General features: G+C 42.3%; 1 protein-coding gene across 1 annotated transcript in view; it reads left to right on the forward strand.

Moving 5' to 3' along the window:
- ASCC1 (activating signal cointegrator 1 complex subunit 1) overlaps positions 1-14753 on the forward strand; it is a 146073-nt gene that overhangs the window by 1022 nt on the left and 130298 nt on the right. The window contains exon 3 of the mRNA XM_018562915.1: positions 917-1014. Coding sequence (XP_018418417.1) covers positions 917-1014 — 98 coding nt within the window. The remainder of the gene's footprint in view (positions 1-916; positions 1015-14753) is intronic.

A 14753-nucleotide genomic window follows, 5' to 3' on the forward strand; every position in this document is an offset into this window, starting at 1 on the left:
AATTGATTTTCTACTTCTTTACTATTTGTTTTTGGTTCGTTATTACCTGCATATGATTTTGTTTCTCTTTGTACTGTAAGGAGAGTGTTGCACTACATTTTGCTCTAGAGCAGTGCAATCAGCTGTCCCTTTCACCCTATCCATTAGCCATTTAAATGCTTTATCATTTATTAAATTTTATTTCGACATGAGGTGACAATCTGATGTCTATGTGTGGCTGATGACACTAACTGATGTGATAATATAGTTCAGAAAACCCCGTGCAATCACTATATTTTCCCACGTGTGTTATGTTTCACATGTGTGCCCTTTTCCATGGAATAAGCATGTAATATCAAACAACACCTTTAAAGTACAATTAAAGTCTCCTATTTTTTGGCATATATCTACTGACAGCAAGTAGTAGATATATGCCCCATAATTAAAAAAATTAATAAAACATTAGGCAAATACCTAATTACTTGCCTGTTCCAGCGCCACTTACTCCCGACTCCCAAACGGCTGTAAAGAAGAAGTGTGTGGGCTCATGCACAGTAGAGGGGAGGGGAGAAAACAGACACTAAAGCTAAATGGACGCAGCCGGGCAGCTGGGAGCGCGCAGCGCGGACAGACACCGTGGGACACAAGGAGTCTGTGTTGGTTCAGAGACTGGCACCAGCGCTGGAGGGACTGGAGGAAACAAATGGAATGAAAAAGATGATCGCAGCAAGAAGCATCAAGCAAGGTAAGTGCTTACAGCAGCAATGTGGGGATTTTTTTTTACATTTAAACAAAATCTGTGTTGCTAATAATACTAATTATGGTGCTTTAGGAATGCTTCCTCTGTATACGCATGCACATTCATGTGCAATTCATGAACTTAATTAATTTTGCAAAGGCTTTAGTCTAATGTTGTCCTGCTGTTTTTGTGCTTCAGGTACATTATAGGTAAGAAAGGAGAGACTAGGAGAAACATTGAATCAGACACGCGTACATCTATCAACATTCCAAGACAAGGAATGGAAGGAGAAATTGGTAAGATGGAATTCAGTTTTTAATTCCAGTTCTTATTAATGTTGTTATAAAGGGAATATATTTATGGGAAAAGAATATTTAAAGTCATGCATAATTTAAAGCTGAAGTTTAATCCGCTTATGCTTTGCCTTTCCCCTCATTAATATGATAATGACATTTTTAAATAAAACATTTCTGTTTTCACTAAAAACCTTATTTACCTCTCTACGTCTCCATGCAATGCAGGCAGATCATGGCTGGTGGGGTGTTGAAAATAGTTTCTTTAAAGCATCACATCAATTTGCCTTAGTACTCCTCTCAAGAGCCCTCAGCTCTGATGCAAGCAACTCTTGGGAGGAGTTATGCAAATAGCGAAATGCCTTGATAGGTGGATGTCAGTCTGGAGGTCTGCTCTAGGCAATGCCTACATGTGATACTGAGCCTCCATGATTGAAATAACTGAAATCCAATGAATGAAAGGGGCGGCCAGGGACATTAAGGCTGGGGAGGAAAAAGCTAGATGATGCTGGATGCCCTGAAACCTGGGCATGAGCTGGACTCTATCTGACTTGCTGCAGCTTCCTTTTGTACATTGTGAGAAGCTCACAGTGTGCAGTGAAGTCAGAGAAGAGTCTGTACAACAGTGCAGAACTGAAGATAGGGCTGGAGTTTAGCTTTAACTAAAGGACAAGTGCACTTTCAAGACCAAGGCTGCTGTGACACTAATAGGAAGTATATTGGTGATTTGCGTGTGACGCTCTGCACCAATATCTGCCCTAGTTTCACGAACAGAGCCGAGGGAAGAGAAGAATGCTTCTGGGGATAGCTCTGCTTCTGGGGATAGCTCTGTGGAGGATCGTGAAACGGGATCCTGTCCGGGAGAACAATAGGTCCACGGGATACCTGTTCTCTGTAGATAAAGTTAAGGTTAAGCTAACCTTTTTTTTTTTTGCAATTCATGCTACAGAACTATTCCTGATACCCTCCTGCACTTTCAGTTAATATCACTTGTACAGGGTTTACATGAGTGTAAGAGGAGGGTCCTTCCTATCCATTAATCCTGAATGGAAGGAACTGGAAAAAAAACTGTAAACCTCAGAGCCTGGAAGAGGTGGTTCCCTTTCACTAAAGAGAAAGAAGATAATTGTTTTTAACGTCCCAAATTAGATGCTTTGTCGTGAGTTTGTAAAAATGCAAATCTCTCCTTTTGTTGACTCAGGATTAAACAAAGATCCAATGGATAGGAAGGAAGTGGCCCTTCTTAGGAGAGCCTGGGACGCTAGCGCTTTGCATGGCTTGCAATACTGGATGTTTTGGTTGTCTAAATAGGTCAGCACTTCAGTAAGAAAGCTCCTATGGAGGAGGTGGTGGAATGCCTTCAGGGTGTTGACAAGGCTATTTGGCTCAAATCCTGGGGTGGGGTTGCTACATCCAAATCCAAATTATTTGAAATCCTCTTTGAGGGAAATTTACTTTTTGCTTCCAAGCTAGATACATTTTTTTCTAGGAAGGGTGAAAAAGGTAAAACATTTATAGACTAGAAAAAAAGAAATTCCTAAATAGATGCATTTTTAATGGTGCACAGGAACAGTCTCAGCCCCTAAAAACTAAGGTTCAAAAAAGAAGTTGGGTTCCATTTAGAACAAGCCTAAGGGGGGCATCCTCTTTAATTCTGCAGAGTCCACCCAAAGGATAGTAAATGATGCTGTATCAGGCATCGGGGAAGATTGTTTCAGTTCAGACAACAGTGGGTCAGTAATCCAACCAGCCCCTTTTGTGGTTCAAGGGTATGGGCTGAGATGTTAAACCTCCCCTTTTCCCCTAGGATTTTTTTTTCTGACCCGTCTGCTGGCAAACTAGGTAAAATCAGAGGCATTGCTAAACTGCGTTCAAGCTTTTCATCAACAGAAGCTAATAATTCCAGTTTCTTCGGATTATCGGCTTCAGAGTTTTTCCCCTCACATTTTCGTGGTGCATAAACCTTTGGAAAAATACCGCATGATCATAAACCTAGAACTTCGTAACAGGTATCTAACCTACAAGAAATTCTATGTGGAAAGTATCAGTCAGGAAGGGTTTACAATGAGATGTATACACAGTTACTTTAGATTTGCAGGATACTTATCTACTGTACACATCCAAATATATTAATCCCACCAGAGGTTTGCTATTCAGATGTAGGATGACATCTAGGATTGGCAATTCCAGGCTTTGCTTTTCGGTCTCAAGGCATCCCCCAGAATTTTTACCAAAGTCCAAGCAGAACCATTGTTACATTTTTGTCTTCAGGGGATTTCAGTCCTGCTATACCTGATCAACATCCTCTTGTATTAAACTTCATATAATGTTTTGAGACTGATAGAGCTTTCTGTTGGTGGTATTTAATAACCAGGTTTTTTTTTTTTTACCATGGAAACGAAACAAGAATAAACAACTGTTTCCCTTACTTTCTATTAAAAAGCCAGTGCAGTGTGAATATTCCTGAAATTATGCCTTTTTGAAAAGTAGACACCCCAAGGCGATCCCTTTTTTCTCTCCCGTTCATTGAAGGACACAGGCAACAGATCGTAGATCCTGAATGGTAGGGTAATAACGCCACCTGCAGGAGAAGGACGCTAGGCACAAAACTAAAGACCAATTACAACCTAAGGGCGGCATGTTTGATTTCATTTCTGAGGGGTGGGAACGGCCTAATAAGTCCTCTGCGGTTCCGAAACGGTTCTCGGTTCGCTATCCTTTTGAGGAGGACTTTGTGTCTAAGTGGTCTTCACCACCGGTGGTGGACCCGCCGGTCTCTCATTTAAACAAGGCCACGGTTATCCCGGTGGAGGATTCTCCGTCCTTTAAGGATCCTTCCGATAGGAAGGCTGAGGCGCTTTTGCGGTCCCTGTACTCTGTCTCCGGCGCTCTCATGCGTCCGGTCTTGGCTTCGGCTTTGGTCTCTCGACTCTAACTGAGTGGGCTAAAATGTTACATCAGGGTCTTGCGGAGGAGAACGTCTCCCCCGCCTTTGTGGAATGGTGGACCAGTTGGTGCTGGGCCTGCGTTATGTCTGTGATTCGGCCTTGGATGCGGCGCCCTTGGTGTCCAGGGTGTCGATGTCAGCGGTGACGCTTCGCCGTTTGCTTTGGCTTCAGTGCTGGTCGGCAGACCAGGCTTCCAAGTAGACTCTTCAGGAACTGCCCTTTACTGGGTACCGTCTGTTTGGTTCCACCTTGGATGAGATCATTAAGGATCTGACGGGGGGTAAGAGTACCTTCCTCCCCCAGGCGCGCAAGAAGGAACAGCGCCGGAAGCCTGGGCCTACAGTGTGTTACTGCTTGGTGACGTCCCTACCATTCAGGATCTACGATCTGTTGCCTGTGTCCTTCAATGAACGGGAGAGAAAATAGGATTTTTGTACTCACCGTAAAATCCTTTTCTCTCCGTTCATTGAAGGACACAGGCCCCGCCCTCTTTATGGGGTGTACACTCCTAACTGCTTGTTACTAAACTGGAGACTTGTCAGCAGGTGGGGGGTTTGGCCACCGGCAGGGGCCGCCCCTAGGCTGTAATTGGTCTTTAGTTTTGTGCCTAGCGTCCTTCTCCTGCAGGTGGCGATATTACCCTACCATTCAGGATCTACGATCTGTTGCCTGTGTCCTTCAATGAACGGAGAGAAAAGGATTTTACGGTGAGTAAAAAAATCCTATTTTTTTTTTGCCACAATTATTTGGAAGAAACATTCTGGTATTGAGGGGGTTAAAACATGGAGCTTGGTAGTGGTACATTCATACAACACATTAGGTCATACCCAGAAGGATCAGGAGGTGAGAAGTTATTGTACAGGTCACATATAGTGGGAGAATGAAGATAATAGGGTTAATTAACAGATGCACAGGATAAGGGAGATGAAGTGTTAATATACAGGTCACAGTGACAGACAGGATGGAGCTTAGATATGTAGTATTGTAAAAATGAGGTCAGTGAAAATAAATGAATGGATCAACAGCTGCATAAAATTAAGTAGGGCTTAACTCTTCCTACTTTTGAGCCTCTACGTGAGGTATTTTAAAGTTCTTGAACCTCAAACCCACTTTCCTTTGAGCTATAACTAGAAGGGTAGGAGACTTACGAGCCTTATCTATCAAGGAGCCATACCTTACTCTACTCCCAGATAAAATAATCCAGAGCCAAGGTACCTCTGGAAGGTGGCATTGAGCTTCCATAGATTGTTTTGCCATTCTTTTGTGATGAGCCGAAAAAGCGGAATTCCATTGCCTGGACATACATAGATGTTTTACTGCATTACCTTGACATGACAAAATAATTTTGAATCCTACAGATGTCAAGAGCATACTGGGAGTTTGCACTGCGCATGTAGTGTATACAAAACACAAAAAGATTCTAGGAGAAAGCCTTTCCTTTCTTTTGAGACTTTACTCCCGTTTTAATTCATAGAGAAAATAGTGTTGATATCTTGTAGGATAGCTATTTTTAGCCTTTTTCTATTATTGTGTCTAAAGTTGTCATGCTGCATATAACTGAGTTTTTCAAACATTCTAGTTGAAGCTTAGCTATTCTGTTGTTGCAAGCAATTTTCCAGCAACAGGATTGCTAAAGAGAGCATTCACCTGCTGCTCGTAGCACAGCAACAAAGCGACACCTCGCCGGTTTAGCCAGCGAGGGAGTAGTGACAGAACGTAGCCTCGCTGGTTCTGCCAGTAAGGAAGTGATGCTGTAGGAGACAGTAAGTGTTCTCTTCGTGATTCAGAGTGGCCCCTGATGACAAGATCACTAATGTAGCAGATCTATAACCTTTTATACTCCCTTTTTTTTTTCTCATTTTGCCACTGCTTTTCCTCTGATCTATGCTCTATGGAATGCTTTCCCACTATACAATGAACACACATTCAAGATCTGTTTCTAACAACATTTTTTTAGAGCCCATCAAAATGTGGTTGACTTCTTCTTCTGATACTTCCGAACTCTTGTACGGGGGTCTATAGTTTAGCCATACTCACAGTCCTGGCCTCAAGCAAATTGGTAGAGATGACATCCTCCCATCTTAGTGCTGTTTTTCTTTTATCTAGTTATTCTAGTCTGATCCATCAACATTTCCTTTTCTGAGAAGGCATGCGCAGTAACCTCATATACATCCCACACTTACCTTGCCCTCCTGTTTCTACCACTTACCCCATAGATTAGTGGTATCCAGACTAGAGCCCACTAGTAACCATAAACTTGTCCCTGCAGTCAAAAGGCTCATGTAGAGTTTTCTCATTGCATACTAGAGGAGATGCTATGCAGAGTGTTCCAGCACCCGGCATTCTATTGCAGGCACTATGTACTGAGTGATCTGTTGCCTGATGGTGTCTTTATAGTCCAAACTGTGACGTCATCCTATGGAGGGGCACTAAAGATGGAGCCTGCACTCCCAGTGATGGGGGGGGAATGCCAAAATTCTACTGAACACCAATGATGGGGCACTATTCAGTGCACTGGGGCATTTTATTTTCTTCTCACTGATGCCGGGGCAGTTATTACTCCCATTTTCCACTGACATTGGGAAATTAATTATTTACACTGACCACTGATGTATGGTCACTGACCTCTGAAGCTCCTATTGACCACAGTCCATCCTGTAAACAGTCTGGCGTACAGTAAACTGGCCTTTTAGGGATGCCTGCTGTAGACTATAAGCTTGTAAGAGCAAGGCCCTTTCTCCTATTGTTTCTTGTAATTTGTTACATTGTGATAAACACCTGTATGCACTAACATTTGCCACATTTAATGTATTGTGTTATTTCTGCCATCCAGTTTGTTATATCTGTTACGATGTGCAGTGTCAACAGTGAAGGATGGTGCTATGTAATATTTAGAATAATTGTAATATATTTGCTTTGTGACTGGATTTTTGAGAGCAGAAAGATGTGTTATTTTGTTTTTACCAGCAGAGGGCGAACTGCAATCAAACATCACTCTGTCTGGCAATCAATGCCTGTTAACTAATTTTTTCTGCTGTTCTACCTTGGTATTTCTGCATTTTAATTTTGAAATTATGCAATTTCTTCGTTGTGTAAATCTGCATATGATCAAAACGACCTGCAGGGCGCATAATACAACTACCTAAAATCGTACATTTATGATGGGAAGATAAAAAGGGGGTAATTCTTACAATAACATGTTATATATGGCACTATATGCATCATCTAAGAGAAGACCAGATGGCCTCCTTAACTGTCAACTTAACTTAACCTTATTTTTTTCTTCGCTGGCTGTATAGAGAGTATATTGTTTTCGGTAGACTCTGGGTTTGGTTAGACTTTAATAACATACCATGCTTTTTCTCATACGGGCTGGAATTAAATAAAGAATGAGTTTAATAAAAGAAGAAAAAGAAATAAAATCATCTCTAAAAGTGCTGCTAGCCTTGTTCCAGCTATGCTTACAATAGTAGGCAATTCTCCAGTTCTTGCAGTATCTATAGCAACATATATTTCAGTATTTGTGGTCATCAAGTGAAGTTAAATATTGAGTGAATACTGACAGGTTGGCTTTCAGCTTCTAATAGCACTAAGGCCACATTCACACAGACCTCAGCTGGTGTAAGAGCCGCCTGTGCTGCAAGCTTTTACAGAGTTTTTGGCAGGCATTGTTGAAACCTTTAACCTTTAAGTACCATTCAGCTCCAGTTTAGGAATGTTGAACATAGGTCTTAATAAAAGTTCTGGCTGTCACTTTAAACAAGCTGCCAGCAGGCTTTTAAAAAATGTCAAGTAGTGCAGAAGCCTATTGACGCCTGGTAGCAGCTTGTTTAAAGTGACAGTCGGCACTCCCAAGATCTGTGTTTAACATTTCCAAACTAGAACTGAAGAGTTCTTTAAAGTCTTCAACAAAGCTGCTTGAAGTTTGTGGAAAACTAAGTGAATGATATGGAAAAGCTTGCTGAAGCCTGTGAACAAAGCCTTTGGATCTCTGGTAAGAGAATTGCTCCAGAGTTCTTAGCTTCACTTATTAACTGTGTGCCCTCCTTATGACACTGGACTTCTTGCTTGGCCCTTTGTTTTATATTATTATGGAGATTAAAAGGCTTGGCTTGTTAATGTGGAACTGAGCTTACACAATAGAGTATTTGCTCTGTTATTGGGAACATTTACATGGTGCCTATGCTGTACCATGAAAAATGTACTTTTTCATATGTAATTCTTCCTGAAAAATAGTAGTGCACTACCTATTATGAGTGTGCCTAGGCACTCCTGTGCCTACAGCCTCATATCTCTAGATCTGCAGTGAGCACTGACGGAACTACCAGGGTTGCAGCGGTCGCAATGGCCCTGGCGTTCCACCTGGTGGGGGGGCCCAGCGAGGAAGAAGAGGGCCCCCCCCCGAGATAGTGCGCTCCTTCCCTGCCGCTCTGCCACCCGCAGCATGTACAGGCGGCTGCATGGGGCTGAATAAGCTGTCGCCTATCCAGCAGAATGTGCTGCAGGCACCGCCAGGCAGCACATTCTGCTGTGTGGGAGAGGACCCTGTCCGCTTAGCGCGGCCCCCTGGCCGCTGAGACATGGAAGAAGGTGCTGCAGGACAGGTAAGGTAAGTCTGGCCCGGGAAGGGGGGGCGCAGGGAAGCTGGTGGTATTCTGCATTGCTGACTTTTATAATGTATGGCTGGGACTTGTAGTCCTGCATAGCTGGTGGTATTCTGCATTGCTGTATAATGAATAGCACCAACTATGCAGGACTAGAAGTCCCAGCAATGCATTATATTTTTTAGTAAGGATGCACCAGTGCCAATTTATTGACAAAGTATTTCGTTTAAACCGTTAATTGTGACCGTTAATAACTGTAAATGATGGGTGGAATATTATTAACGGTCTCAATTAACCATTACAAACTAATACTTTGTAAATAAATGCCGATTCCTTGTTAATCCCGTCTGTACGCAAGCGCAGATACTGGGTCAGCGTTCTCAACCGAACACCGGCACTAAAATTTTAAACAAGCGGCTGCCTGAGGTCCCACGCTTGCTGGGGACCTTGGCAGCCTTCCTGTTAACCACTTGGTGCCATGGCGGTGGGGGTTACTTCATGGTTTCTTGCATCGGGGCCCTGAAGGTTCTAGTTACACCTCTGGCAGTGAGATCAAAGGCACCGTGCCTCTGATTGCTTGTTTCATGAGATTGAGAGATGTGACTGTAGTGCAGCTCACTGTTCTTGCTGAAGGCTCTTACATAGAGAAGTAAAGCCCTAGGTAAGTCAGTAATAGGGAAAGATCAGCTGCAGGGAGACCACAGGCAAAATTGTTGACTAGTCATTTGCCCCCTGCCTGCATTTTTTTTGATAGGATCTACTAAAATCAGTGAAGACCTTATTGTCGCAGTAAATAACAGACAAAACCATTAAAATTAAAACTTTTAAATTAATATCTGGGACCAGTGATTGAGTGGTTTAACCCCTTCATGACTGAGGCCCTTTTTTCATTTTTTGCACCCATGTTATATTCCACATTAAGCTGTTGAAGTATAATACACAAGCAGAAATGCTCCATGTGCAATCACAAGAAAAAAAAAATGATTCAATTAAGAACCAATCTCCCATCCACTATTGTTTTTAGTAAATTATTTTGTTGGGTTCTTTCGTTCCAGCATTTGCTATGCAGTAATAAGAGAAAATATTTTCCACTGCTTTTTTTTTTTAATCCAGTTCTGTAAAGCAACATCATATGGTCAAAGCATAATCACATTTTCTTTATTTTTCTGAAGAAACTATTTTTCTGCAGTCAGCACTAAATGTATAATTATCTTGGCTCTCCCACTGTCATAACTTCACTGCTTAATTAGACATTAATTAAATTTCATTGTTCAGTTTGCATACCTATTTTGAATGTGCACAGCAAGAAGAACCATTTTGGATGCATTCTGCTTTTTAACTTCTTATGGCTAGTGACTAATACAGTTGCTAAAAATGGCCATAGACAGATATCGGATATATCTATGGATTGTGAATCTGTTTCATGCTCAGAAATGCATATCCACTAAGTGGTAGATGTGCTTGTCGGGTTATAAATGAAGCATTGGCTGGACAGATATTATTGAAACCGTGCCAAATGGCCCCATGGCATAGACCTGGATGGGAATATTGTGCCTAGGCCATGGTGTTTTCTGAACGTAACTGTGGGTTTTGGCCCCTGGGTGAGAGGCGACAGGCTTTTGATTTGAGGTGGTGTCTCATTTTATACTGTGCTATCATGCTATTATACAGACTGTAAATCCAATTTTTTATATTCCAAATGAACACTCTACAAGCTCAGAGCTTATATTTATCCTCTGTGTGATAGCATGTGGACACAGTATTAGAAAAGCTCTGGAAGCCTACTCAAAACCTGACTATGCTGCTGGATACAACACTCTTTGGTAGCACCTGTATGCTGGAACCTTTATGTTGTCTTTTTATGTCCCCTATTAGGTTACTGTTACTGTTTGGAAAAATGAAAGTTGGTAATGAAGTGTTGAACTGACATTGCTTGTGTTAAGAAACCTAACCCTGTAAATTGCCTGTATATAAGTATCTAATAGTTAGATAGTCGCCATATGACTTTCAAACAGCCATTTTAAAATGTTGCATATGTTAAGACTCATCTCGCATGTATAGGTAGCTTTGTTCTGTTTAGTTGCAACAAATTCTAGAATGTTCAAGCGCTTGTTGTTTTATAAGTTTGTTCAGTTCTCTACCACCATCAGAACTTTTTCAGTGCTTTTAAATAGTCATATCCAGCCAGCATATCATTAGGGCATTGTTCTTTCCAAAATCTCCACTGGTACCATAAAAGCCCATATAAACTTGCCATGCCTGTGGTACCTGCCCTGTTGGCTCAAGCTACAGTTACTATATTCTCCCATGGAAATATTGAGCTACACAGTGAGGAAGAACACCACCAGTGGTACAAGTCCCACACCTTGGGAAACCTTGTTATGGTTACTGCAGATATGTAGCAGTGGCCATTGCAATGTTTTCTTTTGCTCTTGCGGTACTTATAGGCATGTGGGGTCTGGTATTATCAGCACCCAGGGAATGAAGTGCAATGTAGTGTTTGCAGAAAAGCATAAGACTCTTGTAACCTCTACCAATGTAGGTACTTCTGTTTAAAATGCACAGGAAGCCCAAACTTCTTTTTTAGTTTTGGATAGCGTGGAGAAGGATTAGAACACTTATCAGGATTTTATTGCTGTCTGTGTCCCCATTAGGGAGATTCAACCCCCATATTTGTTCTGGTTACTGTTCTCAATAAAAGTGAAAGCAAATTCCAAATTTTTGAGTTGTCATCAGAAAAGGAATCTTCCAATGAGGACAATAATGACCACCAGGGATTTCCTTCACTTTGGAGAGATTTCATTTCTTGCTGTTGTGGCCATTGGATTGGATTTGTGGTTTACTGTTACTGTACTTAATGTAGAATGGTCATTTTAAGAATAATAGTGAAAAATTGATATTAGGTCCTGCCTGCAATACTTGTTGAACCTCATGCAGCTAAACTGGATACCCCCTTGTATATGGCTGCTGCAAGAAGGTTAGGCTGTGCTAGGGTTTGGTGTCACAACAGTGTTCCAAGATGCCGACTGGCAACTGAGTCTGCCAGTAGTTTCTGTTGTCATGGTAACTAAGAAATACTACGGCAACATGTTTAAAACAAGTGAAACATGGCCCTTCCAAGACTAGAAATCATCATTTCTGGAGAAACTAAAACAGAGCTTGCTTCCCCTACCTTACTTCTTTATAGATTTTATGCTAGATCATAAACTAGAGCTGCTCATTAAACCTGGTATGGGCCAATGCAGAAATACTGACTATGGAACCCTCAGTCTTATATGTTTGTAAGCTTACTTATGAACTATTTACATTCCTCCCCTTATTTAGCTTTATTGTCTTTTGTCTGAATCTGACTCTGTAGCTTGAATCTGTTAATGGTTACACCCAGAACAGATATTTTAGTTATAGGGTGATTCATGTGGTCCTGATAGCTGATAATGCGCATGCTTGTACCATGATAGTAAATCGCTGATTAGTGAAGGAAAGGTTAATTCCAAATAACACCTCAGTTTAAATCAGCTAAATACATTCCGGGTGTGTCAAAACAAAAGGTGCTCAATGCCTTACAGTTAATATTCTTTCTAAGGCAGCCACAGCCTTAGCAGAAAAGACTGTCCATGCCAGCATGCTGCAGAGAAGGACCCTTGCTCTCTGTGTGGAAGCAGTGGTCTCTCTGCAAATGTTTAGCACCCTTCCTAATGAAGACCTATAGCTGTTAGCTCCCATTCACACCGGGGCGGGTCCTCCGACATGAACGATCCCATACATTGCTATGGGGACCGTTCATGCAACCATGCAGGTCCGCGCGATCTGAACCGCCCCCAGCCCGAACTGCTCCCTGCACTATTTTTGCCACGCTGATCAGTGCGGTTTCCATACAGCTTTCAATGGAACCGCTCTGATCAGTGCGGTTTTGGGCGTTTTTAATTGCGTTTCAGCGCTGAAATGCAATTGAAAACTCCCAAAACCTCCCTTTTGAGATCAGCGCAGTAACAAAGCTGATCCGCAACCGCCCTGGTGTGAATGGGCTCTCGGACCTATAGCTCTACAATCACAAAGCTTCACCTCCTCACTGATTGGAGAGCTCTGGCTCAGTAGGGAGTGTCAGACTTCTGCAAAAAGATCACTACTCTGCAGCATGCTAACAGAAGACAGGCCTTTCTACTCAAGCTGTGGCTGATTTTTAAACACAACAAACTGTAAGACTTGGCACAATTTTTGGTTAGATGCATTGGAATGTATTTAGCTAATTTAAACTAAAAGTTGAATTGTGCTTTAAGGATGATAAATCTGGATCATGCATATTCACCAAAACAAGTCCACAAAGGCAGCTCTTATATTTTTCTGTTGTTAGGTTCATTTTTGTAGCTAGTGTTCAGAGTTAATCATTCCATACAGCCCTTATCAGGACTGTAGCTTAGGTCACGAATGACTGAAAATAAATGTGGTTTAACTCTCTCGGGCGCTCTGGGAGTCTCCCGCTATTGGATAGCGGCTCCCGGCCGTCCGGGAGAGAAACACTTTCTCCCGGAAAGGTCTACTCTGCTCGATCGAGCAGAGTAAACCTTTCCCTGCTCTCTTTTGTTTTTTTTTCTGACATCAGAGCCGCTGGCCGCCGTCAGTCAGAAAAAACCCCCAGCATAGGAATGCATAGCTAAATTCCTATTGGCTATTTCACTTTGCAATAGCCAATAGCAAACTAGATATTGCACCCGCCCACTGCTGCTGTCAATCAGCAGAGGGGGACCTGAAGTTCTCCATCAGGTCCTCTTCCAGTGATTAATAAAAAAAACCTGCAGATAGCACAGGAAGCAATAGCTTCTTTGCTATCTGCCATCATTTCAGGGGTGTACTCTCTCCTCCCCCCCCCCTGGGAATGGGGGGGGGGGGGCAGAGGGCACCTCTCTGAAATTGCTTCTTTCAGGTTGCAATTTGTCCAAAAGAAACAGATCACCGCTCCCATTTTCACACTGCCTCCCCACCCCGAGAGTATCCCACTCCAAATTCATATAAATACCACATTCCACAGGAACTTCCCCAGAAAAAAAAACATCACACACACACATACACACACATGCACAATCACATACAGACACACAAAGGTTGAACTTGATGGATCTGTGTCTTTATTCAACCTCAAATACTATGTAACTATCTTTATTCAAAAGATGAAATACACACTGTTATTCCTTCAAAATAACCCAACAGTCTCTAATGCATTCACCCATTGGGTTCTCTACAATTAAGCCCGATGGGTTCAAACGCATTACAGACTGGTGGATTATGTTGAAGGAATGACAGTGTGTATTTCATCTTTTGAATAATAATTTTATTTCTGGTGAAGATCCAGTGGAGTGCAGTATTTCTGAGAAACTTTGAATTAGTGACCTTGCTATGGAGGCCTTTGAATGCAAAAGACAGAAGAGTAAGTGTATCTGTAGAAAATAAGTCAAAACAGCTGGACTTACTGTATTTTTCTTGAAGACGTTTTGCTGGTCACCCGACTAGCTTTCTTCAAGATACAGAAAGTCTAGCTGTTTTGATTTATTGTCTACAGATATACCATGACCTGGATGAATGAGAAACTTCACAGACAGTAACTGACATGCCATGTGTTTTCTCATACGTTGTCTCATACGTTTCCTGGAGGAAAAAAATATAACAGATTTCTCCATCCACGCTAAACAGTGATTACCTGCTGTCACTATTTTCCCGAGAATTTTCGACTGGCTCCTTTTTTCCCTGATTTTTTGATCAAAGGATGCCGGATGGAAGACTGCTGACAGGGCTACCTACTGAGAAAATTGCTGCCTGTTAAACTTGAACCGGACAAAATTCTCAGAGTGTATGGCCAGCTTTACTCCGGTTGGAAAGATGAAAAGCATTGGTGTCCATATAGTCTCTTTAAAATCCCATCAAGATAATGAATATTGGTGAACATGTGGGGCATTATGGTTTAATTATTTGAAGGACAGCTCATGATTAGGGATCAGTGGCGTAACTACCGCCATAGCGACCCACGCTGTCGCTATGGGGCCCGGATCAGAGGTGGTCCAGGGCCAGATTAACAGGGTCGCGTGGAGTTCTGCTCCGGGTCTGCCCCTGCAGATAGGCTCGGCCGGGAGTCGGAGGAGAGACCGGGGACACAGGCACTGCCGTTTATCATGAGGATGGGGGATGGGGGATGGGGAGG

Source organism: Nanorana parkeri, unplaced genomic scaffold, assembly GCF_000935625.1.
Source record: "Nanorana parkeri isolate BGI_ZX_2015 unplaced genomic scaffold, ASM93562v1 scaffold612, whole genome shotgun sequence".
NCBI lineage: Eukaryota > Metazoa > Chordata > Amphibia > Anura > Dicroglossidae > Nanorana > Nanorana parkeri.